This window comes from Phyllobates terribilis, unplaced genomic scaffold (assembly GCF_046119375.1).
Source record: "Phyllobates terribilis strain yellow unplaced genomic scaffold, ASM4611937v1 Scaffold_1__5_contigs__length_1240528914, whole genome shotgun sequence".
Taxonomy (NCBI): Eukaryota; Metazoa; Chordata; class Amphibia; order Anura; family Dendrobatidae; genus Phyllobates; species Phyllobates terribilis.
The window spans coordinates 336,467,435-336,494,339 of NW_027362761.1; the positions used below are offsets into that span (position 1 = coordinate 336,467,435).

At 44.9% G+C, this 26,905-nt stretch overlaps 1 protein-coding gene across 22 annotated transcripts in view; it reads left to right on the top strand.

Annotated features, from left to right (window-relative positions):
* Window positions 1-26,905, top strand: part of RIMBP2 (RIMS binding protein 2) — a 711,286-nt gene that overhangs the window by 63,549 nt on the left and 620,832 nt on the right. For 4 of the 22 annotated variants that reach the window (XM_073676109.1, XM_073676114.1, XM_073676110.1 and 1 more), the window contains exons 1-2: window positions 2,495-3,032; window positions 3,567-3,662. In XM_073676109.1, the coding sequence (XP_073532210.1) occupies window positions 2,994-3,032; window positions 3,567-3,662 (135 nt within the window). In that variant the 5' untranslated portion in view covers window positions 2,495-2,993. Of the gene's footprint in view, window positions 1-2,493; window positions 3,033-3,566; window positions 3,663-26,905 lie in introns of those variants that run through there. The other 18 variants (XM_073676120.1, XM_073676122.1, XM_073676133.1 and 15 more) reach the window with 10 other exon arrangements.

A 26,905-nucleotide genomic window follows, 5' to 3' on the forward strand; every position in this document is an offset into this window, starting at 1 on the left:
GAGGTATCTGTCAGACACCCCCATTACTAACCGTGTAGTCAAAATAAATAAAACACACATTTGAGCTATCTAAACTATTAATATGGGCATACAGGCTAAAGAATGCTAAAAAAATATTCCTACTTGTATGCCTCATATCAGATGCCTTGTTGTTGAAAAATCATCTTTCATCACTTTATATAAATTGCCTTATCCAGGCTCTGGGGAGGACATTGTCTAGAAGATAACTCCACCTACAGAGCTGACTGTACATGAAGGGGGAGTTACCAGAGTGAGACAAGTAACACAGAACAGGAGAAATGAAATTTGTCTTCTTGCAAACACATTTTTTGCTTCTCTCTCAGCCCCGCTGTATTGCAGCCCTGTCTTCCTGTGAGATGGAAGCTGAGAGGAAGCTGCAGATGTGTCAGTTATAATCACACACAGCTAAACAGTGAGATCAGGAGAGCAGAGAGCGGCCATCACACATCACACTGGTAACTCCCCCTTCAAGTAAAATAAGCTCTGGAGGCAGAGTTATCTTCCAGGCAGCGTCCTCCCCATAGCCTGGAAGAGGTCATTTACATAAGTGATAAAAGAAGATTTCTCAACAACAAGGCATCTGATATGAGACATACAGGGATCACTCTCCTCAGCAATCTATAACCTGTATGCCCATAGTAATAGTTTAGATAGGTCAAATGTGGTGGCAAATTCCCTTTAAGGCTGTGTGCCCACTATGTGTTTTTTAAGCGTTTCCGCAGCAGCAATTCCGCTGCAGAAATGCTTAAAAAACGTTTGGTAGAAGGTCTGCTATGTTCCCCAATGATAATCCGCATGTGCTATGCACATGCTGCGGAAATTTCCGCTGCGGATTATCATTGCGGAAAAATCCGCAGCACTACCAATTATTTTGCAGAATCGCGGCATTTTCGCCGCCATTGACTTGCATTGGACCGCATGACATCCGCATCACTGCATCTGCACATGCGGATATCATGCGGATTCAATGTGCGCATGGTACCCGGGTTTGGAGAAGAGGAGACTCTCCTCCAGACCCGGGTACCATAGTACCTTTAAAAAAAAGAATAAAATAAAAAATATACATTATACTTACCTTCTGATGGCCCCCGATCTCCATAGCGATCCGTCCTGGCTTGTTGGCCGCTCGCGGTGGACTAAAAGGACCTGCGGTGACGTAATTTAGTCATGTGATGAGTCGCGCGAGCGCTTGTCAACCCGCATGCGGAAATGCATGTGAAGAACACTTCACATCTGCTTGTCCCTGGCAGGAAAATACATGTACAATCCGCATGCCTTTTTTTCTGCCAGGGATATGCAGAAACGCTCAGGAAAAATCTGGAGCATTTCTGCATCGTGGGCACATAGCCTAAGATTGTTTTATTAGCTAAAAAACTAGCTTAAAATGACATAGAGAATTATTGTATGTAAAAGCTGATGTTAAAAACGCATTGCATACGGATGTCATACGGATGCTACTTGATAAAAATCGCATTGTACTCTCATGACACTCATCCTACTTTTCAGAAACAACATGGGAGCGATTTTATTTACGCAGATGAGTGCTTGCCCCTAGAAGTTGCCTGAGCACAGCAGACATGAGTGTGATTACTGACACACTCAATTATCAGGAGAGCTGATAGAAGGGTTTGTAATATGACACACATTTATTTGCTCTTGTGCCCTCCCTTCCCATAAACCACATTCTTCCCCCTTATATAATTTTTCTTTTAATATTACTATATTGAAGTTATATGCCAGAGTTTCCTTTGCATCTGCTGTAATACGATGTGTATGTGTTACCAGAGTTGTATGCTGACTTTTAGCTTCGTTAATCTGATAAATCATAATTCAATATTAGAGAAAAATATGGGTTGTTTGGGTCTGTAAGTTTGCACTCAAATATTTTCTATAATCATATTACTGATTTAAGATTTATAAAAATATTTCGGGGAAAACCAGTGCATTTCAGGAAATGTCGTGATGCTGAATGTGCTTGTAATGTATAGATGTTTCCCTATCCGTCGTGATACTATGTCTCCTCCTTATTATGAGTAAATGAGAACACACAACTCTCAGGCTTCCTCCTACTGTGATGACAGTGCACCATGCACTGAATAAGACCTGCAGATGGTTATTAGTAAGTGTGCTCCCACCCACATCCACAAGCATCAGCAAGCTTGGTTCATTGATGCTGCACACTTGGCTCATCAGGTATATGCAGAGAACAGACCCTTGCTCAGCCTATTTCTCAGTGACCACGCATACAGAGTCCATGGCTCATCCATCTGCTCTTCACGCTATTGTTGGAACTGGAAAAGAGATATCACACACTCTTCTATGCCTCTGGGATTAAACAGAGTCTTTATCTAGTATTGATTCTTCCTTATTGAAATGAAAATGTGTGAGAAAGAATGCTAGATGCTGCAGCTGATGGCAAGAGAAGGACCAGCTCCAGCATCACTACATGTCTCACCGGCTCCTGAGTGCCACATTTGGAGGTGCTCTGACTTCAGTGCTTTCAATCCTTCATACTTCATGTCTGGGATTCTTGACAGTTACAGACACTTTGCTAAAGGTGCCGTTTGTGAGGGGGATACTTGTTTCCTTGAGAGATGTGACCTCCTAATTCTGTGGAAGGAGACGCGCTTTAATTGAGGACAAAATATGCTTCTTCCAATAGAGCATGCAGAAGATCTCTTATTTTTTTACCCTTTAACTATCAAACTTTAACAGTGAACCTGAGACAAAGTGACTTCTCATTCTGCCTGGAGTCTTCATGAGGTTGTCAATAATGACCACCATCTGAACCAATATTCCTCGGCTTCTCATACCAAAATGGGACCAATCTGGAGGACTGTCAGTTTTCCAAGGAGGTTAAGTTCAGTGGATTTTTTCTTAAGTCATTATCAAGAATCAGCAGTAATGTCTTCTCCAGCTCTACTCCTCTATCCATCACTGATGTCCTAGATTTTTATTGTTCTCAACAGTAAATGGGACAAGGTACCTATCATACAGAGGAAGCCAAGAAGGTAGGTTTTTAATTTTAATGCTAAGATGGTTCCAGTATAGAACTTCTGGAGATCGCAGACAACGTTGGTAATTGTCAGTTAGTGAGCTGGTGGGAGTAAAGATTAAAAGTAGCATAAGGTTACTGTTATGTGGAAGACTGAATGAATCACCAGTCACCGAGGAATTATCTTCACTATGATATGGAGATAATTAGTCTTAGGATCTGGGAATGTACGGATCTATGCCATCTGGAGACAACAGAACGACTGACACAGCAGAATATGACACTGATATGACACTGGTTGTACTCATGGGTCAGAATGATACTTTAATGTTTCTGCATTTATTGATGTTGGTTATTTTGGTATTTACTGGGTAACACTATACTGTCAGTTGTTCTACACTTCACTATTCCATTTGTGTCTCTTACATTGCATGCAAGTAGCAGAAGAATCTTTTATTCCATTTTTTTTTAGATTTTGACATATATAGAACCTGGTATATTGTGTCATGATGTCTTTGTGGGATCTAACAGTCCTGACATTCTGTTCTAGGAGAAGAGCAATGATCATGCTGTTACTCTCCAGGAGGATTTGCACACTGAAACCAAAGCTGAAACACCAAGAAGGGACAAGGAAAAGAAAAAGTGGGTGAGTTATTAGATTCTGAATCAGTAATAAGATAATAAGGATTGGGGGTACTGGTGTTACCATCCTATATGTAACATGTTCTTCTGCAATACTCCCATAATCTCTAGAGTTTTCAGCTGCATCTCAATGTATCCATAGATGCAAAGACCCCCCCCCCCCCTCCCAAGCTCAACACACAATCTCAAATTTACGCAGCAGGAAAATATATTTTGTTATGATCGTGGGATCGTACATAGAGCTGATTCTATTGCCTTTTGATGGGTTTATCAGGTTTCTACTTTTTCTAAACTAAGAATAGCAATGCAGTCTTCACTAACAAGACCATTCGTTTTTGCTACTAGGTAGAAAAGAGAACTTCTAAAACCGCCATGCCCTGATTACTGATAGTCATGCCCATTCTGCCTTGAATGATGTTTCACTTGGCCGAGCTATCACTAAAACAAATCAGCCAAGGCAGAGTCGGTATGCTTACAGACAGTTTTATAAATTCTCTTTCTGCAAAATAGTAAGACTGAGGCTTTAATCAGGGGCATGGTTAGAAATTGGTTCAGAATCACTATAGCAGCGTGCTGTAGTTTAATACTGTTAACTATTGAGACAGGTTTTAACGAACTTTCAATGTTTCTATTTGTTTTATTAGTTTCACAAAATAGATATATTGGAGCAGATAAACGAAAACTATTTATGAAAAGTAAAGTGACGTATGAAATCCAACCTTCTGCCAATACAACTCTGCCTCTTTGCTTCATATCATAGGAAAAATGTGACCAATTATTTTACAAACAGGAGTAAACCATGTCACTCTCTCTCTCAGGGCTCACATCTCATCATTCTTTTATATCATATAACAACTATGCAGACATAAGTTTAGTCTTACATGAATGTGTAAATCATGGAACATCAGTTTGTCTATCCACTGTAGTCTTGCAAGGCTTCTTTTTGTCCATTAACTATGTTAGTGCCATTTTGCTTTTAAAGGCATTTTTTATTATCTAAGGTAGGGGTGGGGAACCTCGGCACTGCGGATTCCCGGGGACCACAGTGCTTGGGCTGGGGATCGCAGTGCTGGGGCGAGTGGCCAGCAAAACACTAGCCACCGACCCTTTAATTGCTCCTGACACTGCAAGCTTGCGTACACAGCATTCACTACTGAAGGGCAACCCCAACTCCTGTGATGTATATGCCCCCAGTGTCTCATGTGATGTATTTGCCCTAGCACCTCCTGTGATGTAAATGCCCTCACTCCTCCTGTGATATATATGACCCCAGCGACTCCTTTAATGTATATGCCCAGCGTCTCCTGTGATGTATATGCCTTAGCTTTTCCTGTGATGTATGTGCCCCAGCGTCTCATGTGATGTATATGCCCCAGCGTCTTCTGTGATGTATATGCCCCAACCCCAGTGTATTCTATGCGATGTATATGCAGCAGTCCTGGCATCTCTTGTGTAATGTATATGCTGCAGCCCCAGTGTCTGCTATGTGAGGTATATGCTGCAGCAACAGCATCTCTTATGTGATGAATATGCTGCAGCCCCAGTGTCTCCTAAGTGATGTATATAGAATAGTCTCGGGGTCTCCTTTGTGATGTATATACTGCAGATCTCCCACTGCTTGAGTTCTAAAAATGTAACGGCAGCAATGAATTTCCACGCAGTGTCATATGCATCTGTGTTCAGAACTTACTGCTGCAAGTTCTTTTCAAACTTCATTGCAAAGAGTCGACTGCTCTCAAGACCGACGGAAATCTGAAAAAGCAGTTGCGAGTAGCAACATCATCATTACCACCAAACATCATACATCGCACGAAAGAGAAGCAGTTCCAGGCATGATGTTAGGGGTTAGTTAATTAAATGTTTTACCAAATGTAGCAGAATAAATTTCAAGTTGATAATTTTGTACAGCCCCCAAATGAGGCTAGAAATATCGAAATTGCCCCTGGCTGAAAAAAGGTTCCCCACCCCCGATCTAGGGTCTCCTAATACCTAACATCAGAAAGTTTTCCTGTTTTGTTTGGCATTCATTTACATTACCACCCTTCCAACTAAACTTTTTTCAGATCATTCTATTTATTTTTTATTTATTTTACTCACTTATATAGTTATATTAATTCCACAGCGGTTTGCAGACATCATCATCATCAGGATTGTCAACTTGACTTTTTATTTTTTTCTGGACAACTTATTAAAAAATCATTATATGCAAATTGCCTCTTCAGAGATGGAGAGGACTTGAACTCTTTAGCGCCACTTATTGAAAGTAGCAATCCTATAAGTCACAATCATCCCTTTAACGAGTCTTGCAATATGACTTTGAGATTCTGATTTGGCTGTTATCCTTTTTGCAGACAGTGTTTTGGGGTATTGTCCCTCGTCAGTGCAAAGTATGAGATCTTATTTGGCTAGGTGAGACGCTGGATTGAGGTCTAAGGGGTAATGTTTCTCATTCTGGAGAGTGGCATACCGGTTCTGGCATGCCAAGGTAAGAAGGCTTATTCACTGTGCAATGCTCTTCTGGGAAATTTAATATGAAAATTTGCTCTTCAGAGATGGAGAGGCCTTGAACTCTATAGCTCCACCTATTGGAAGTAGCAGTCCTACAAGTCACAATCTGTTAGAACCCTCCTGTTTGTTTTTTCCATCTTGTGTTTTGCGGTCACGTGACCATCTGCCTTTATATTCCAGCTCCGCCCTTTTGGCTGTGCTGGACTTCAGTGTTTGACTGTTTCTCTAGCCAGGTGCTTCGGTGCCTTTCTCTGTCAGTTCGCTTGGTCCTTCTGGGACCTCTAGTACCTTTTTGTCAGTTTGCCTTTTTGTGTTCTGCAACAACTTCTCTGTTTAGGAGGTGTCCCATTTTTGTCCCAGTCCTTAGTTCTTTTAGGGACCCCTCCCCTTATGCTATAGGTCTTCGTTCAGACTAGCCGAGGACTAAGGCGGGTCTGTTCGCTAGGAACAGTCAGCCCGCTACATCGTAGGGATTCAGCTTAGTCTTACTGTAGGGACAGCTTTCCCCTATATTTCCTAAGTACTTGTTGCAGATCATAACAGTAAGTCCAGCCTAAAAAAACTAAAAGGAAAGAAATTCGGGGATCAGTATGGTTTCCGTCCAGGATTTGGCTCAACGCTTGCAGGGATTGTCTCTGGAGGTGGCCGAGCTACAGCAACACGTGAGTACCTGTTCTGGAGTGCATTTTGTGGAACCCAAGGTAGGACTGCCTGATGTTTTTTATGGTAAACAGCAAGATTTTTTTTCCTTTAAAAATGCTTGTTTGTTATATTTTTGTTTGAGACCAAGGTCCTCTGGGAATGAATCACAGCGCATTGGTTTTATTATGTCACTTTTGCGCAATGAACCACAGGGGTGGGCCTTTTCTCTCCAACCTAATGATCCGTGTTTAAGGTCTGTAGAAGAATTTTTTTCTGCTATCGGGCTATTATATGACGATCCTGATGGAATCTCATCTGCTGAGGCAGAACGCAGGCGTTTGAATCAGGGGTCAGGTGATTTTGAAAATTATTGCACACACTTCAGGAGATGGGCTTCAGAAGTCAAATGGAATGATCCTGCGCTGAAATGTTTATTTCTTGCTGGTCTGAGTGAAAGGGTTAAGGATCTTCTAATTGCATTCGCCGCACCTGAGACTCTGAAGGATGCCATGCAGTTAGCTGTTCGTGTGGACAGGAGACTGAGGTCCAGGGTGAATGAGGTAAAGACTCCTGTAATGTCAGGTCCTAGTCCCCAGAAAATCTGCTCTGACGGCGGAGAACCGATGGAGGTTGGGGCGATGTCACTCCGCTCTCAGGAAAGAGACCGGAGGTTCGCTGAGAGATTTGCTTGTGGAGTGTCATGAGTCTCGGTTGGCAGGTCATCCAGGAATTTCGGAGACTAAGAGACTTATCAGTTGCAGTTTTTGGTGGCCTGGATGACCGAAGGAAGTCATCAAGTGGGTGCGTCAATGTACTGTGTGTGCTAGGTCAAAGGCGTCACATACTCCTGCTGCGGGGTTGCTTTGCCCTCTGGAGGTTCCTAGTGCACCTTGGACGCATCTCACAATGGATTTTATTACTGATCTTCCTGTGTCCGAGGGTTTTACTGTCATCTGGGTGGTCGTGGACCGTTTTAGTAAGGTGTGTTATTTGGTTCCATTCATTAAGTTGCCCTGCGCCTAGACACTTGCTAAGGCGTTTGTTAAGGAGATTGTCAAGCTCCATGGCGTTCCCACGGATATTGTTTCTGATAGAGGACCTCAGTTTGTGGCTCGCTTTTGGCGTGCTTTATGTGACAGGTTGGGAGTCCATTTGTCATTTTCGTCTGGTTATCATCCTGAGTCTAATGGACAAACTGAAAGAAAGAACCAGGATGTTGAACAGTTTTTGCGTTGTTTTGTGGCGGACAATCAAGATGTGTAGTCTGAGTTTCTGCCTCTCGCAGAATTTGCTCTTAACAATCATACATCCTCCTCTGCTGGGTGTTCTCCTTTTTTTTGTTGTACAGGGAGACATCCGTCTTTTGGTTCGTTCTCCAAATTGTGGTAGGCGGTGCCGGAGGAGGAGAATTTTTCCGGTGATTTGGAGAGAGTTTGGACTAATGTACGTTGCAACCTTCAAGAGGCTAACAAGAAGTCCAAGAAGTATTTTGACAGGAAACGTAAGGAGGTTTTGTTTACTGTGGGTGACATGGTTTGGTTGTCCTCAAAGACCCTGCGGTTCAGGATTCCCTCTAAAAAACTGGGTCCTAAGTTTGTGGGTCCATTTAAAGTGCTTCAGGTTGTTAAGCCGTCTGCTGTTAGGTTGGATATCCCTACTTCCTGGAAGATTAATCCTGTGTTTCATGTTTCCTTGTTGAAAAAGGCTTATGTATCAGATAGGGACGCCACTGTCACAGTTCCTCCTGTGGTGGAAGACGGCGAATATGAAATTTCTCGTATCTTGAATTCTAGATGGCATAGAGGGAGATTACAGTATCTTGTCTCCTGGAAGGGTTTCAGTCCCGAAGACAACTCCTGGGTAACGGATGATGTCTCTGCTTCTAGGATTGTTAAAGCTTTCCACAAGAGGTTTCTGGATAGGCCTGGGCCTGGAGGATCCGGAGGATCCTCATAAAAGAGGGGGTACTGTTAGAACCCTCCTGTTTGTTTTTTCCATCTTGTGTTTTGCGGTCACGTGACCATCTGCCTTTATATTCCAGCTCCGCCCTTTTGGCTGTGCTGGACTTGAGTGTTTGACTGTTTCTCTAGCCAGGTGCTTCGGTGCCTTTCTCTGTCAGTTCGCTTGGTCCTTCTGGGACCTCTAGTACCTTTTTGTCAGTTTATTTTTGTGTTCTGCAACAACTTCTCTGTTTAGGAGGTGTCTCATTTTTGTCCCAGTCCTTAGTTCTTTTAGGGACCCCTCCCCTTATGCTATAGGTCTTCGTTCAGACTAGCCGAGGACTAAGGCGGGTCTGTTCGCTAGGAACAGTCAGCCCGCTACATCGTAGGGATTCAGCTTAGTCTTACTGTAGGGACAGCTTTCCCCTATCTTTCCTTAGTACTTGTTGCAGATCATAACACAATCGACCCTTTAATGAGTCTTGCAATATGACTTCGAATAATAGCCAAATCAGAATCTCAATTTGCAGACACGGTGTTTCGGGCTATTGGGTCTCGTCAGTGCAAAGTATGAGAACTGATTTGGCTAGGTGACTGATATTATTTTTTATGGACAGATTGAAAAACCATAATAAATCATTATAATTATAAGTGATCCATGTCTACTGCCCATAATGCTGATATGAAGACATTAGCTGCATTTACTGTAAAATGATGATCATTACAGTCAAAATAGTTTGTATAAGCTTCAGCTTCAAAAATATCACAGACGCCTTAAATTATTTTATGGGCAGAGAAAAAAAAGTGCCTGATTTTTACGGACAGTCCTGGAATTTCTGGACGGTTGGCTGCCCTGGTCATCATTCCCCTCGGGGCTCATAATCTAAATTGTATGTCTTTGGAGTGTGGGAGAACATAGAAACTAGATTTCTAACCACTGAGCCACCATGCTGCCCCAGTATGTAATCATTCACTTGAGCAATAGGGACAAAGTGAGATGTTTTCATATAATATATGGGGTAAATGGGGTAAAATCTAACAAGCAGGAGATATAAGCTGTGTACTGTAATTGGTTTAATGACGAACGAAACCCCAACAGCATAAACTGGAATAAAAACAGGATCATTTCAATACAATTGAATCCAGAAACAAGTTAGAAAAATAATGATGATTAGTCTTCCAGCGGTGAAATACTGAATACATGTAATATACCCCTTCCTAAATTTTTGAGGATTATTAAGTGTTAAAAAAAGGCACCATGCCATTCAGACGGGTCTGTAAACTCATTGCTCTCCATAAACTGAACAAGTGGGTAATGCATATGGAGCCACCCACATCAATCTGTCTTAGATAATGAGAATGTATCTGCGTGCATTCCCTGCCAAGGGTTCACTTTTACTAGTTACGCTCCGGCGTGTTGGAGTGGGAGTTGGGGAGACGTTATTTCGGCATTTTCATTTATATTTCGGGAACATGTTGACGTTGCACTGTAATCCATTTCTGTACAGAATATTTCCTGTATTTATTTACATAATCAAGTCCAAATTTAGTATCATCTGCCGAGCAATGTGCTCATATAGAACGCCGCTAAATGCCGCAGAGCACCGTAACCAATCTGCTGCTGATGACTGAACATTAGTTGCACTCTATTGGTTGCGTTTTTGCCTGGGGAACAAATAGTTAACAATCTATATTCTTTAATTGACATAACATATTGTTACAGAGCCATCTTTTCCCTCCATTGCTGATTTTCTGCTAGTGTCGGTGGCTCCTGTAAAATGACTCATACTTGTCATACAGTTCTAGAATCTCTGAACTTGTTCCTCGGTCCAATTTATGTTCTATTTCTGGCTGGAGGAATATGATCCTACTTCCCTGGTTGCCATTCTGCTATTGCAAGTTTCAAATCCATTTATCCAGTGACGTTTTATCTGAAATGAAAGATCTCCTATGCTAGAGAATGGGCCTATATTTATCCTGAACGACGTCACGGAAGACATCTATACACACATAAATTTTACATGTAGCACATAATGTAGCTTCTGGTGTATACATGCTCATCAGCCTACAATATTTTTCTACAGTATATTATGTGTACCATGTTTCATCATCATGTTCCATCATTCAGAACCCAAATATTTGGCAGCAGCATTTGATTGTTGGCATCGACATATCAATAAATGAAGAACCAGGGCTGTGGAGTCGGTAAGCCAAACGACCGACTCCGACTCCTCAATTTCTCTGACTTCCGACTCCGACTCCACGACTCCGCCTCATTACTGAGCATGTACATAAAGTGCAGCACAGATTTATCTTAACTAAAAGCTGAGATCCTTAGATCAGGAATAAAACAGACATTTATAGGACATTTCACAACTTTCCCAAATTCTTATGAAAACATTTTCAGCGCATCCTGCATTGAACTACTGTACCAATTTATTATTTATTTTAGCAGTCGGAGTCTGTCCATTTTATACTGACTCCAACTCCAACAAAATGGACACTGACTCCACAGCCCTGTGAAGGACTGCAGATAAGAGACTCACAAGCCTTGCATCAAACTAGGTGCACAACCCCAAAATCCAAAGAAAATAACTTCCATGTATGTAGACATGGCACCCGAGAGTGGGCTCCTGGACACACAGAGACAGAAAAACATTCTTATAAAAGGAAGTGCAAGCACTTTGTCATGACTTTTTGAATGATACCCAAAGGGAAGAAGTGTTTAGGGGGCGCTATATCACTCACCAGGCTCACGTAGAAAATTATCAACTATAATGTCTGTCCGAGGCCGTTAGATCAAAAAGGGCTACCTTCGATAGACTTGGCTCTAACCATTCTGTCTGGTGTGCCTCATAGGAAACCTCAGCCTTCACCTTTTAGCCCCTTAAGGACCGGTCAATTTTTAATTTTCGCAATTTATTCCCCCCGCCACTTCTATTAAGATCCATAACTTTTTTTTTTTTATATGTCGACCCACATAGCTGTACAGGGGTTTGTTTTTTTTGTAGGACAAGTTGTACTTTTGAAGGACTCCATTCATAGTGTCATATCATGTACTGGAAAATGAGAAAAAAAATTCCAAATAAGGTGAAATTGGGGAAAAAATGCAAGTCCGCATAGGTTTTTTTGAATTTTCTTTTAATTGTGGTCATTGTGCAGTAAAAAATTAACAGGCAATCTGATTCTCCAGGTCAGTATAATTATGTCTGTAACAAGCTTGCATAGTTATTGTTTTGTTTTTTTATTTAACTGGCGGAAAACAATTCTGAAATTCGTAAAAAAAAAAATTGATTGTATTGCCATTTTCCGAGACCTGTAACATTTTCATTTTGTAGTTGATGCAGTTATGTGAGAGCCTGTTTTTGCAGGGCATCCTGTTATCTTTATTGATACTATTTTGGGGTGGTTATGATGTTTAGATTGCTTCTTATTGCATTTTTTGAGGAGCTCTGGCGACCAAAAAAAACCCAATTCTGGTGTTTTGATTTGTTTTCTCTTTACAGCGTTTACTGTTCGGGTTAATTAATTTTATATTTTGATATATCAGACTATTATTTAAAACCTTTTTTCCACTTTTTACTGTATTTATTAGTCCACTTGGGGACTTGAACCTGTTATCCAATTACTTGTATTATATACAGCAATACCACAGTATCGCTGTGTATAACCCACATTACTTCTTTGAACACAAGTCAGAAGCTGGTGTTCACAGGGGTACCATCATGACAAACACGGGGACCTTCAGCAGACCTCGACTGTCATGTAAACCGATCGGCACCTCACGTTTGGGTCATGCGAATGCCGATGAGCAGTTAGAACCTTCGAGACACTCTCTATAAATGCCGCTGTCAGAGAATGACGGCATCATTTGACTGGTTAACAGCTGTTAGAGGCAGATGATGGCTGAATGACAGTCATCATCTGCCTGGAATGGGGCAGGCTCTGCTCCTGAGCACTCTCTATTCATACACAACCATGCTGCCAGACTGGATGGCACTACATACCCCAGCCACCCTAGTCTCAGAGCTTATGGTCCTGACATTTCTTTCCATCACCAGCACTGCCTGCAGAATAAATATGGCAGCATCTAGTGATAGAAGCAGACCTTGCAGAAGCGGTTCCCAGTGGAAATGTGACATTAACATGTTTAAAAATATTAATATTTTTAAAATAAAGTGATGTCAGGATAAAGTATATATGATAACTCATGTTGAATATTAATACGAAGTACAATACTGAAATAAAAAAAAATATTATGTAGTAGTGGTTAAAACATTTCCTTCAATGAAGAACTCCAATAGAAGTTAATGGGGCTGTTCCCTTTCAATTAGATTTCTCTCCTGTTTGCAGCCTACTATTAAAAATGAATCGTGCTGTACTCACATTCACCAAGTCCTCCAGGGAGTCTTTGCCACTGTTCCTGGTGTCTGGCATTGGCCTAGGAGGTCACCTTGATAGCGTGCCAGACATGATGGAGGTCTAGCGGGGCGTTCCGGTGTAAGCAGAATGCCCGGTTCAGAGTCACTGCGCTCACTGATTGGCTGTGATGTCAGCTCCGCAGCCAATGCCAGACATGGGGAAGAGCAGCAGAGACTCACCAGTGGACCCAAGGAAGGTGAATTCAGCACGGATTGTTTGTTTTTTTCATAGCCATGGGATAAATTTAATTGAAAGGGAACAACTTCCTTAAGTTCCTAGACACGTTCTCTGCTCACTTCCAATCCAGCATTGGTAAAAAAAAAATTATATAGTGTAACCAAAGCTTGTAAGCAGCACTACACAAACTATGTAACATTTTATTCTTGCTTCCAAAAAAAATCATATATTTTCAGAAGGGAATTAAATGCAAATAGTCGGCAACTGTGCATTTTAGACCTGTCTTAGCTCAAAGGGGTTTTCCAAGATCCCCTTATAAAAAGTGTAAATTTGAAACTATGTTTCCATAATCTATCCAAGCGGATCTGACCTTGTTTCTTGCAAAAATCAGTTATTAATGATATTCACTTTGCCAACATTTGCATTTGTTGAAATTGCTGTTCTCCAAGTGCGGGGCTTGTCTGTTCTCCGAGCTTCATGCTGAGCCATTTCCCTTCCTGCCTTACATGATCCTTCCTCTGTTTCTGGGCCAGCTTTCTTCTTCTAGCTTTTTTGTCTGCGCTAGAGAACAGGGCAAGCTCCTTTGCGTGAATGATACACGGTTTGAGGTTGCAGAGCACAGCGGGGACCATGCAGTACATTCTCTGTAGCTAAACTCTCTGTATGGCATATCACAAGTGACAGATGTCATCATGAGACCTCACAAGAGCAGGAAGCAAAAATTACTGTTTTTACTCACGTGACAGACAGCCACATCGGAAAACTGGGTTACTTTTCTAAAAGTCCGGACAATCCCTTTAAAGAAGCATTTCTAATAAGATTCTTTGGTTACTAAATCTGTGTATATGTGTAAGTAGTGTAGTGTATGCGTTAATATACTCTCTTACCGCCACCTTCTCCGGGATCCAGCACTGTTCCACTCCTCTTCTCAGTGGCGTCACTGCTCTACAGACTCGTGGTTTTGAAATCCTCAAAAATTCAGTGTGCACATACCCTTTAGAATATCGCAGACTTTTTAAAAACAAAAATTTTGTGTGGTATTAAAAAAAGGTAAAAAAGTCTAATGGTATGTGCACAAGGTGTATTTTCAGGCCTGAAATCTGCCTGAAAAATCAGTAAAGAATACGTAAAAAACAATTACGCACTGCAATGTCAAAACAATGTCAGGCGCTTGTAACTTTTTTTTAACCGCTTCAGGCTTCAAAAGCTATAAAGTGGCTAAAAGAAGTGATAGGACTATTCTATTTTTATGTAAAATAAAAAAAGTGGCAAAGCCACTGCAGAAAAGACTAGAAGGAAGCCACTTCAGGAAGAACACAACCGGCGGTTTCCTGAAGCATCTTCTATGTGAAAAACTATGTGGGTATGCCGGCGTCTATAATACCCCATGTGCACATATCTCAAGGCGCTGTGTGCACCTATCCTAAGTGATTATTTCTGTTTGAGTGCTTCCTCTTCCTCTGCCAGCTTTTCAGATTTGAAAAAATAATGCATAAAATGAGTTTTCTTTAGTGAAACCTTCCTTCAACATGCTGAAATCTTTAAAGAGACGATCTAAGGCAAAAGCTCATAAGTGATCAAAAGAAAAGCCTTTTTTATACATAGTAAGAAGAACAGTTCTAAAAAACTATAATAAAAATACACTATGTATATGTGTTCTTTGCTGTAATTGGTCAGAACTGTTGTGGAGAAGTGCATGCTTACAGAGTTGAAGGGGTTTTCCAGGACTTTTTTATTTTTTTACTATGGGTCTAAGAATTAAGAGGCAAGTAGCTGTTAACAACCAGCCTGTTCTGCCCACCGCCAATCTCTGCCGTCTCAGAGCAGTCACAGACTGTTCCTGCTGGCAATTCTGTGGCTTCTGCTGATGTCACGTCGACAGAGCAGTGGCTTTTCTTCCACTCTGGGGCTTGACTGCTGATATCATGCTTATTATCAGCTAGCTCCCCACTGCCTAACTGCGGGAAGCTGGATGTCAATCAGCATGACGACAGCAGTCACGCATCATCGACAGCATCCCGGAAGAGCTGCTCTTTTGGAGCAGCAGAATTGTCAGCAGGAGAGGTCCATGACCGCTCTGAGCAGGCGCCGGGTAGAACAGGCAGGTAGTTAGCAAATACCTGCATGTTAGTTCTTAAGCCCATAGTAAAAAAAATTGTTACGGAAATCCTCTTTAAGCAAAAAGATTGACGCTGGACCATGGCAGTCTTCTCCTTTTTGCCCAGACTCCAGGGCACTGCTTGTGCTTACTAAGAACCAGGATGTCATGAAGTCGCTGCATGATGCATAGCTCCCAACCGTCCAGTTTTTGGCAAGACTGTCCCGCTTTGAGGGCTCAGTCCTGCGTCCCATCACGGCTCTGCTATTCTCCTGGCTGTGGAGGGTGGTGGGGGTTGCGGAGGTGGAGCAGCGGGCACATGTAGTAGCCTGCAGCTGCAGCTACCACGTGTGCCCGTTGCTAAAGACAATTAATATTCACTCTTCTCCACGCCCATGGGAGTGGAGAGGAGTGAATAGCCATTCTCCTTAATAGCGCGCACTGTCAGCATCAGCGCACAGGCTCAGCGATCCTGTGTGCCCGCTATTAGAGAGAATGAATATTCACTCTTCTCCACTCCCATGGGCGTGGAGATGAGTGAATATTCATTCTCTTTAGTAGCGGGCGCAGAGGATCGCGGAGCTGCAGCAGGAGCTGTGGCCATGCTGACAGGGCGCGCTATTAAGGAAAATGACTATTCACTCCTCTCCACGCCCATAGCCCTGGCGTGGAGAGGAGTGAATATCCCCGCAGCTCACCTTGGCGTCTGAGGGCGCATGGCAGTGATGTCAAGCACTGTTCAGATGCTGAGACCAGCTACTGACAGACAAGACGCAGCGCTGGAACAGAGGGGAGAAAGGAATATTAGTAGAAGTGTTTATTTTTTTCATGCTTGCAGTAATGCTGGGCCATGCATATCAGGATAGGGGGGCCATGCATATCAGGATTGGTTATGAAGGGGCAATGAATATCAGGATTGGTTATGAAGGGGCCATGCATACCAGGATTGGGTCTGAGGGGGACATGCATACCAGGATTGGGTCTGAACGGTCCATGCATACCAGAATTGGGGATGAGGGGGCCATGCATACCAGGATTGGGGATGAGGGGGCCATGCATACCAGGATTGGGATGAGGGGGCCATGCATACCAGGAATGGGGATGATGCCCCTCTGTTGAATGCCCCTCATTACCAGCGCCCCTCTGACAACTCCTCCTGCCAGGGGAAAATGAAATGATAAATAGGCGTGGATTGGGGTGTGGTCCGAGGGATGGCCAAAATTTCTACTCGTGCTGCATGATCTATCCCTCTTTCTCGTCTTCAAAAGTTGGGAGGTATGCATGATGTAGCCAGCAGTATGGCTAAAAAAGATAAGTTTGAGCCAAGGAAATATTACAGTATTTCTAGTCATTATTTGGGCCATACGTAATGTCTGTTGGATCAATGTGTCATTTTCAGACTAGAAGTGCGTTTTATGGTTTGGGCTTATTCAGTCTAACATACTGCAGGACTCGGGTGATTTCTTACCCTCTTTCCACTTAAACCATTTTGTACAGATTTTTCTCTAACCTTAGGAAACCCCGCAGCACACTCTTCTTGTAAGTATAGATCTTTTCAATTTTGCTAACTCTGTTTAATATAAAGCACACCAGCCTTGTAAATTCTGCAGTCAGCCCTTCAGAGCATTAGGAAAGGAAGAATTGCTGCGCTTGTGGATTTGCATTATAATACATTTTCTCATACTGCTGCCAGTACAACACTTTTCAGGACACTCCTGTAATAATGGGCGAGTTCCCTTCCTAAGCGCAGCCTGACCTTTATCCATTACATTGTAGCTAATAGGATGGTTGGCAGAATCTGTCAGAAGCATTATTATGAGGGAAGTGCCTGCATCTACATCAGATCTGCAGAGCCATCAGAGAAACATTAGAGACAGTGGCCAATTATAGGTCACACTGTATTAACCCAAAGAGAAATATTGTGAAATATTGTGCTTCACATTACCAACAAACGAAAACATTATTGTAAGTTGTATACTGTGTAACACCAAGCTTCAGTGTTTTAATGGGAATATGTCACCAGATTTTTGCAATATCATCTGAGAGTAGCATGATGTATGGGCAGAGACTCTGATTCCAGCAATGTGCCAATTACAGGTCCGCCTGGTGTAGTTTTCATACAATCACTGTTTTTTCTAGCAGTGCTCTTACAGATCTAGCAGTGGTCTGAATGCTGAGCTCTGTATAACCCCGCCCACACCACCGATTGATAGCTTTCTGTGTACACTGTGCATAGGCAGAAAGCTGCCATTCATTGGTGGGGGTGGTGCTAGACAAAGCTAAAGGACTACATCACACAAAACAAATAGTCCTCTACTGATATTCTCCTGCGGATAAAATAAAGATTTTATTGAGACAAATACACACAGCCTAGTAAGTGACACATAGCGGGAATCGGGGTCTCAGCCGCTACAACATGCTGCTCTCAGATTAAATAGCAAAAGATCACTAGTAAGTTTCTCAAAAGTACTATGAAAAAAAAAACAGATCACATGGAGATATACAAAGTTGCCCCATTAGTCTATGTATCTTAAAGGGTGTATGGACAACATAAAGTAGTTACTCTGCTGGGGGTAAAAACTTAGGTGTAGTGCTGTCAGAATAAGGGTAAGCAACATGTTTTGGGTATATTCCTTTAGTTTTTTTGTGTTCTGTAAATGTTAATTTTCTCTCTTTTTGGGTGGGCAGGCTTTTTCTGGTATGATGTAAGTGCTGTTTTATGTGCCAGTGAGAGAACTCATCAGCTGCAACATCTCATATTATTGCAATGTAATGCTGGATGAGGAGCTGCAGCTTCATACCCCTCTTCTACTTTCTTTTCACTGATTTTATTCCAGATTTTTTTTTTTATGAAAGAGTACAGAGAGTTTGACAGCAACAAGAAGGTAATTCAATTGAGGAAGGTGTCATTTATCTTACTAAATTATATAACAAAGTTTTATATTTTATATATACTCACTACTGATGATCAGTAGGACCCTTAACAATCCTAAAGATGAAGTATTTAAAGAGATAGATGACAGTATATAGTTTTCAGTACAGGATATGGTTTTCAAACTTCCATCAATCCCCAGTGGTAGAATCCAATTGAGGAGATTTTGCTCTCTTCTTTTAGGTATACTAGAGGGGTTATCCTGGACTGTTATTGTTTTTGCTCATGGGGCTAAGAATAAACAGGCAGGTAGTCACGGACCATTCTTCCTGGCATTTCTGTGGCTTCTGCTGACATCACGTCATAGAGCAATGTCTTCTCTTCTGCTCTGCTATGCTCTGATGACGGGGCGTCTGTGCCGATGTCATGCTGATTGACAGCTGGCTCTCCGCTGCCAAACTGTCAATCAGAATAAATGTCTGCAGTGAGGCCTCTTTTCGACAAAACAGAGCAGAAAAGAAGACCCTGCCCTGTTGAGGTAAAATAGAACAGGAGAAATGTGTACAGAGATTGTCCCCATGCAGAACAGGCCGGTTGTTAGCAACTACCTGATTGTTAGTTCTTACACAAAAATAATAAAAGTCCTGGATAACCCTTTAATTTGGAAATATTTTAGGAAGATATTGTCACAACTCTGTTGTCAGGTATCCCGGGACCAGGGGCTCCTTTCCTGTCCCTAATGCTAGGGGCGCCCTAGCTATCCCTGTTCCTTGGATTACTTCTAATGGTGAAGATGCCGGGGCTACGTACCTCGCTGAGCTCCTGAATTCTCCCTCCGTCTGTGCCCTCCACCCACCCAGGTAAGAGGGGAGTAGTGGTGTACGGCAACACACCAACAAGACTAACTGTCACAGGTGTGTCAGATGTGACAGACAGTCACCCTGCAGTTGGTTTCAGAAGATCTCTTCTTTTGGCATTACAGACACTTTCTTAGCTGTTTCACTCTAAGACCCAACTGCTACCTCCTTCCTGCTAATTGACACCCTGGCATGGGTGTTCAAATAGTTTGCAGCAGGAAGGTGCCGGTGATATATATTTCCTTGTGAATGATTGGAGCTCTTAGACTGCTATCTTCCTCTTTTGTGCTAGGAGGACGCTTGGAGTTATCTCTCTGAAGTCGGCTGAAGCTAAGCTACTTTTCCCTGTGTTTGTCTCCCTTGTTGTCTTTAGTCGTTAGTGGGGATCGACTAGAGCCCACCCCCCTTCCCTATACAGAGCCAAGCGCTAAGGAAACACAGGGTTTGCACTCAGCAATTGGTGAGGAACCAATATAGAGACATTAGTGGAGACAGGGTGATATCAGATCAGCCTAGGAGGTCTCCCCCCTTTCCCTAGAGTCTGAGCTCCCTTTCCCCCATCCCTTTGTGTTGCACTTAGTCTTTCACACACCTTGCGTGACACTAACAAGGTAGTACATACAGGGATAAAGGAAAATAGCAATCATACAAATATGCTATCACAAACAACAGAGGGAAACACCGGGAGTGAAGGAAAGGGAAAACCAAAGTAGGAGAAGGAGAGGATTTGCACACAAACCAAAAACAAGCAGCAGTCTTTAGCGAAATCCACCAAACGCCTTCTCAAACAACTTCTCCACTAAGTTCCTGAAACCATGCAGCATGAAGCTAGCTCAGGCAATGACTGCTTGCCAGAGCCCAGAATATATAGGAGAGGGGACTGGCTAACAGTGAACAGCTGAGAGCATCACCAAGGAAAGATTCCAGGAGCTCTCAACTGAACAGATTAACCCCTGCACTGCTAGAAGAAACCTGCACCGTTTATTACGAAGATGAAGTGTTTCTAATCAGTGCAGGAGTAGGAGAAATCAGATGATGTGGTCTTCTGGCTCCTCTCTGTCGCGGTAAACCTGTGACAGATATTATTTGACTGACCATTTGGGATATGAGTAAATTGCCATTTAAAGAGATTGTCCACTATTCTCCAAGTGTAAGTTTGCACCCGACATATGCAGCTGGGCGGTTCTGTATTCTATACAATCATACAACATCAGACGCCTTTCGTGCAAAGTTTCTATAGTTTCTGGTGCCACATATGTGCAGAACATCTTTGGATGTATACTACAAATATTGTAACTTCATGCATGGGCTACATCCCCAATAAATACCAGACTTGATCCTCAAATTAACTCTGATCCCTACATTAATAATAATAATTTTATTTATAGCGCCAACATATTCCACAGCACTTTACAATTAAGCGGAGACATGTACAGACAATAAAGACAATACAAAGTAATACTTAGCTCAACAGTTACAGGAGGAGCAAGGGCCTCGCTTATAAGCTTACAATCTATAGAGAAATAGGAGGGACACAATAGGTAGAACGTGCTTGTCATGTATGGTTCAGCCTTCATTATAATAATTAGGGCATTTAAAATAAGCTCCATGAGTCGGTCATCAACCAATATCTATCTAATTACAGTTACCAAGTGCTACTAGGTGCATGGAGGATGTGGACACATGAATAGGAGGGACCAAATTCTCAGGAAAATTTAGAAAGAGGAACAAGGAAGAGTCAGATTAGTGAATTGAGATGATAGGCCTTTCTAAAGAGATGTGTTTTTAAATCACACTTACAAATGTGGGAGCTAGGTTGGATCATCCGGTGTAGTGCATTCCAGAAAACTGGTGCAGCATGTGAGAAGAGACGGAATTGGGAGGTTCAGATTATGAAGATTGTAAGTCTTAGATCAGCTGCACAGCGGAGGGCATGGGTAGGGTGGTACACAGAGATGAGGGAGGAGATATAGGGTGATGCAGAAATGTGGAAGATTTGTGGGTGAGAGTGATAAGTTTGTATTGTATTCTGTAGCAAATGGGTAACCAATGCAAAGACTGGCACAAGGTGGAGGCATCCTTGAAGCGGCTTGCCAGAAATACGACCCTGGCTGCTGCATTTAGGACGAATTGGAGAGGAGAAAGTTTGGTTGGAGCGAGACCGATCAGTAGAGAGTTGCAGTAGTCCAAGCGAGAGTGAATAAGAGCGACAGTAAGAGTTTTTGCAGTTTCAAAGGTGAGAAAAGGTTGTGTTCTAGAAATGTTATTAAGATGCAGGTAACATGAATGAGTGAGCGATTTGATATAGGGAATAAAGGAAAGTTCTGTGTCAAATGTAACCCCAAAACAGCGGGTATGCTGTTTGAGAGTTATAGTTGAAGCATCCATGGCAATTGCCATATCTAGTACAAGTCGGTTACTAGAGGGAGGAAACACAAGGAGTTCAGTTTCAGACAGACGGAGGACATGATGTTAGAGACAGCAGAAAGACAATCACTGGTATTTTGTATTAAGTTGGGGGTCATGTTAGGAGAAGAGGTGTATAATTGAGTGCCATCATCCTATAGATGGTACTGGAAGCCAAAGCTGCTGATGATTTGTCCAATAGGAGCGGTGTATAGAGAGAGGAGGAGGGGGCCTAGGACTCAACCCTGAGGAACCCTGACAGTAACGGGAAGATTAGAGGAATAAGAGCCGGCAAAAGATACAGTGAAGGAGCATTCAGAGAGGAATGATGTTCTTGGGGCCGATAGAGAAGAGCATAGTGAGAAGGAGCAGGTGATCCACATTGATTGACACATGACTAGACTCCCAAATATCCACTGCAGACTTTAAGCCAATATTAATTCAAACCCCAAACTTGATCTTCAAATTAATTCTGACCTTAAACTAGATAACCTTAAGTCTGGGTTGGTGGCTGAGGGAGAGAAAAACACAGGTGGCCGACTCGACTGCATCACAATGGAGGCAAACAATGCCTTTCTTGAAGTATTCTGCACCTTTTCTTCTATTTTTCCTGGAAATCTTCAAGTAAATTGCTAACTGGGTGTTAGCAGTGGGTTTGCGCCCAATCAGTGCCCACTGTGCAGGGACAGACTCTTTTGACATATGGAATGGTCACACCCAGTTTTTAATTTATTCACAAATGTCCAGGAGGAATAACGGAGAAACACAACACAGATTTTTAAGTCAAGATGCTCTGAAATCGTGTTTAAAAAAACAGTCCTATCAAGAGAGCTGCCTCCTAAATGCTGTCATCCTAGACCACTGCCTTGTTCTAACTATGCAGTATTCCTACTGTACTCTAATTTCTAATGTGAATTAGAGCTCAACAATTCGGCAGAAGCAACTTTTATAAAAGCAGACAGATAAGCAATCTGCCTGATGCTGAAAACAGATGCATATGACGCACCCCCTGGGCCATGTGCAAGGGATACCCGGAGCCGGATCTGGATAGGGGTAGTAGTCCTTGTGGCGGTGACCCGGTCCGTGCCCAGGGTGTCAAACTAAGTGGCAGTCTATGGCAGTAGATGTTAACTTGATTGTCGACTACGCCACCCGTTGAGTGCGGCTTTGACGCCGCCGCTGCAAAGCAGTCCGCTGAGGCCGGTGGTATATGTGCAGCAGTGATGGTATAACCCCCAACGGGAGGGGTATGGCCTCAGGGCAGCAGGTGTGGATGATGGGGGTTGTGATGATGCAGAAAGAAGACTCAGAGTCAGGAGATGCAGTTCAGGGTTTTTACTTACTGGTGTTCTTTTGGTCACTCTGGCCTTGAGTGACCACCCGAGCCGTGCTGCGTCCACCAGGTCCTGGACTCGGCTAACCCCCAGGCGATTCCGGAGCGTGGTCCTGAGCTCCCTTCTGACTCTCTCTCTCTCTCTGGCCGTTCCCACCAGGGATCCACCTGTGCCCGGCTCCCTGGGGTCTCTTGTTGGTTGAACCTTCCCTGGCTTCCCTGACCCTATGCTCGGTGTGCCATTCTGGTGGATTTGGTGAGGGTCGTGGCAGATCCTGCCCACGATCTCCGGTTCCTGGCTAAGGTTTGTTTTGGCCTCTGCCAGCTTGGGATCCGGTACCCTTGTCCGCCAACCCTTCACCCTTTTGTCTTTATTCTGGGGTCTTGGGGTTCCCTTCTTGTCTTTCTCTCTGGGTCCTTCTTTTCTCCTCTCTCCCTCTGCAGGCTTGGCTCTGGAGCTGGGCCCAGCTGGAGCCACAGCTCCCTGTCAGCCCTCCTGGCTGAGCTCCTCTGCTCTGCTCCTCAGGCTAAAAAGACCCTGTCCTAAGATGGTGCCCACCATATATACTCCCTCTATGTGTGAGCCCAGGTGACTAGCACCCAATGAGCTCCTAGCTTTACCCAGACTACTCCCCCTATCTGCCCCTACACTACTGGGATGTTCCACCCCCCTCCCACTCCAGCCAGGGACAGACGCTGTCGTACCTGCACATATACTGGTGGGAGTACCGTAGTTCTGTCCCCCGGAAATGGGATGTATGTAGTGCATGCAGCCTACTGAGCTCAGTTCCACACTCCATCCTTACCCGGGAGTGGAATACCACACCTCTGGAGTGAGGTGCAATACCCCTGTAGCAGCCGAATCCTCAGGGTGCTACATTCCCCCCTGGTAAATCACAGCACGTCCTCGGGCTGTAAAAGAGCAAAATATTGAAAAACATACAAAATTTTTGCAAAAACATCATAAACATATAAAACACTATATATATATCAGTAGCATAATACTCTTCATATAAAACTTTTCATAAAAAACATTTTTGACCTCTGGCCACTTGTGCAAATTGTGACCAGGTAAGTGCCACAGTCTCTGGTAGAAAAAACAGTTTCCTATAAAACCGGTAGGGGGCACTTTAGGAAGCGCAACTATTTACAAGGGATATGGCCGCTCTCAGTCCTCGGCCAGTGGGGAAAAGGGGATGGCTGCTCACAGTCCTCAGCCTGTGGGGAGATGGGACACACTGGAACAGTTCACTGGTCCCAACGGGGACTATAATGGTAACAGTTCCTGTACCCTAACGGGTAACTATTTTACAGTTCCATTTACCGTACTTTAGTAGCGGCGTCCTCCTGATACTTCCTCCCTGTACCCTTCAGACCCGTCCGGGTCCTCTTGCTCCTCCTGACACCTCAGCTCTTTCTCTGTCAGTCGGTGCACATGAAGGGCATAGGGTCCTTTGGCACATTGGTGCCGGGTGAAGGTGACCTCATCACCCAGGTAAAGATCACGACCTCTGTGTCCCTCCGGTAGGTGGGACTCGACATCTCTTCTGGTCACGAAGACGTCGCCGGGGGTGTGATGATCTCTGATGAAGCCCCAACCGTGCTGCAGTTGGAATTTGATTACAGTCCCGGTGGCACGGGGACCGTGGGCTGCACGGGGGTTCCTTCGGGTCCGGCTCTTTTGTTCTGCACTCTTTACTTGCAGCCGCTCCTCGCGGACCCGTCTCTCTCTCCGTTCTCGCTCAAAGGCTTCCAACTGCTGGCGGCAGCACTCCACACGCTCAGTTGCAGCCGCCCGGGTCTCTTGAGTGAACCCGATGAGGTCTCCTCCTGCGGGGTCCCACTCAAACTGCGCCTCTTCTAACGAGAGCGGGGTCATCTTGACGGGCGCCGGAACCGGGATTAGGGGCTCATCCAGGGGTCTTTCTTTCCGGAGTCGGGGATGGTGGTACTCCGGCGGCCACACAAAGGGCTGCCCATCCGGGCAAGTGTGCTGGGCAAACAAGTCCTCACCCAGGTGCGGCACAGTGGAAGTTGAGGGCGCGGTGGTGGCAGCGGCGCCCGGGATCACTAGGCCTTGCGACCAGGCTTGGGGTACCCTGAAGGTAAAGGGCACCGTGAAGACGGCGGCGCCCGGGGGCACTCGGCCTTGCGACCAGGCCGGTGGCGTCTCCTGCTTGGCTGCGCTCAGGGTTGAGGCGCGTGACGTCACAGGGGGCGTGGTCGCGGCTCCTGCTTGGGGCCTAGTCTGGAGCGGTAGCGGTGCGGCAACGGGCACGATCAGTGGGACTTTGGGCTCTGCGACGGGGAGCGGGGGTAGGCTTACGGTGGCTGGGCTTGGGGTAGTGACGTCCCCTTTACTTGCCTCCGTCTCTTCAGCTCCCTCTGCGGCGTCGTCTCCGGCCTCCGTCCCTTCTGCATCCTCTTCAGGGGCAGGCGTGCTCCTCGTTGCAGGTGGTGTGCTCCGCTGGCGGGTTCCAGCCTGCTGGGCCATCTCCCTGCTCCACTCCATCAGCGTTTCTCGCTGCACCTGGGCCATCCTCCGTGCGAGGCCCTCCAGCGCGGTCTGTGCACGCTCCCGGTAGCGGGGGAGCTGTGCCAGGATCTCCACCAGGTCTTGTGGAGTGGTAGCTTGCAACAGGCTCCTGACCACAGGGTCGGTGCTGCCTGACTCTCCCTCTATCTCCGGGTACGGCTCCTCCAGACTTCTCCAAGCTGCTCCCATCTTCTCTCTTTTGTTCTGTCCCCGCCTACTTTGAGGGCGGTCCTGGGGCAACTTCGTGATTGTCAGTTCCAGGGGCAGACCCCCCACGCTGATGGACATCTCAATCATTGCAGTCTCTGCTGGTGGGGGCGGTCTTCGTTTTTGGCGCCATTCTTGGTCCTGGCCCACGATGGGAGGTGGCCTCTTGCCACCCTCTGGCACGCCCATAATGGCGTCCGCTCTGCCAGGGCGGGAAATCTTCTGAAATGGCGGGAATCGTCTCCCAGTGGCGGGAAACTCCGTGGATGGCGGGAATCTTCACCGATGGCGGGAAGAAGGCTGAAGATGGCGCCGGATGGCGGGAAAACTTCACGGATGGTAAGTTTTAAAAGTCTCTTTTTCAGGCACGCAGTACCCGGTGGTTGCGGGCACGTTATCCTGCCGACTACGCCAAAGTTGACGCACCCCCTGGGCCATGTGCAAGGGATACCCGGAGCCGGATCTGGATAGGGGTAGTAGTCCTTGTGGCGGTGACCCGGTCCGTGCCCAGGGTGTCAAACTAAGTGGCAGTCTATGGCAGTAGATGTTAACTTGATTGTCGACTACGCCACCCGTTGAGTGCGGCTTTGACGCCGCCGCTGCAAAGCAGTCCGCTGAGGCCGGTGGTATATGTGCAGCAGTGATGGTATAACCCCCAACGGGAGGGGTATGGCCTCAGGGCAGCAGGTGTGGATGATGGGGGTTGTGATGATGCAGAAAGAAGACTCAGAGTCAGGAGATGCAGTTCAGGGTTTTTACTTACTGGTGTTCTTTTGGTCACTCTGGCCTTGAGTGACCACCCGAGCCGTGCTGCGTCCACCAGGTCCTGGACTCGGCTAACCCCCAGGCGATTCCGGAGCGTGGTCCTGAGCTCCCTTCTGACTCTCTCTCTCTGGCCGTTCCCACCAGGGATCCACCTGTGTCCGGCTCCCTCGGGTCTCTTGTTGGTTGAACCTTCCCTGGCTTCCCTGACCCTATGCTCGGTGTGCCATTCTGGTGGATTTGGTGAGGGTCGTGGCAGATCCTGCCCACGATCTCCGGTTCCTGGCTAAGGTTTGTTTTGGCCTCTGCCAGCTTGGGATCCGGCACTCTTGTCCGCCAACCCTTCACCCTTTTGTCTTTATTCTGGGGTCTTGGGGTTCCCTTCTTGTCTTTCTCTCTGGGTCCTTCTTTTCTCCTCTCTCCCTCTGCAGGCTTGGCTCTGGAGCTGGGCCCAGCCGGAGCCACAGCTCCCTGTCAGCCCTCCTGG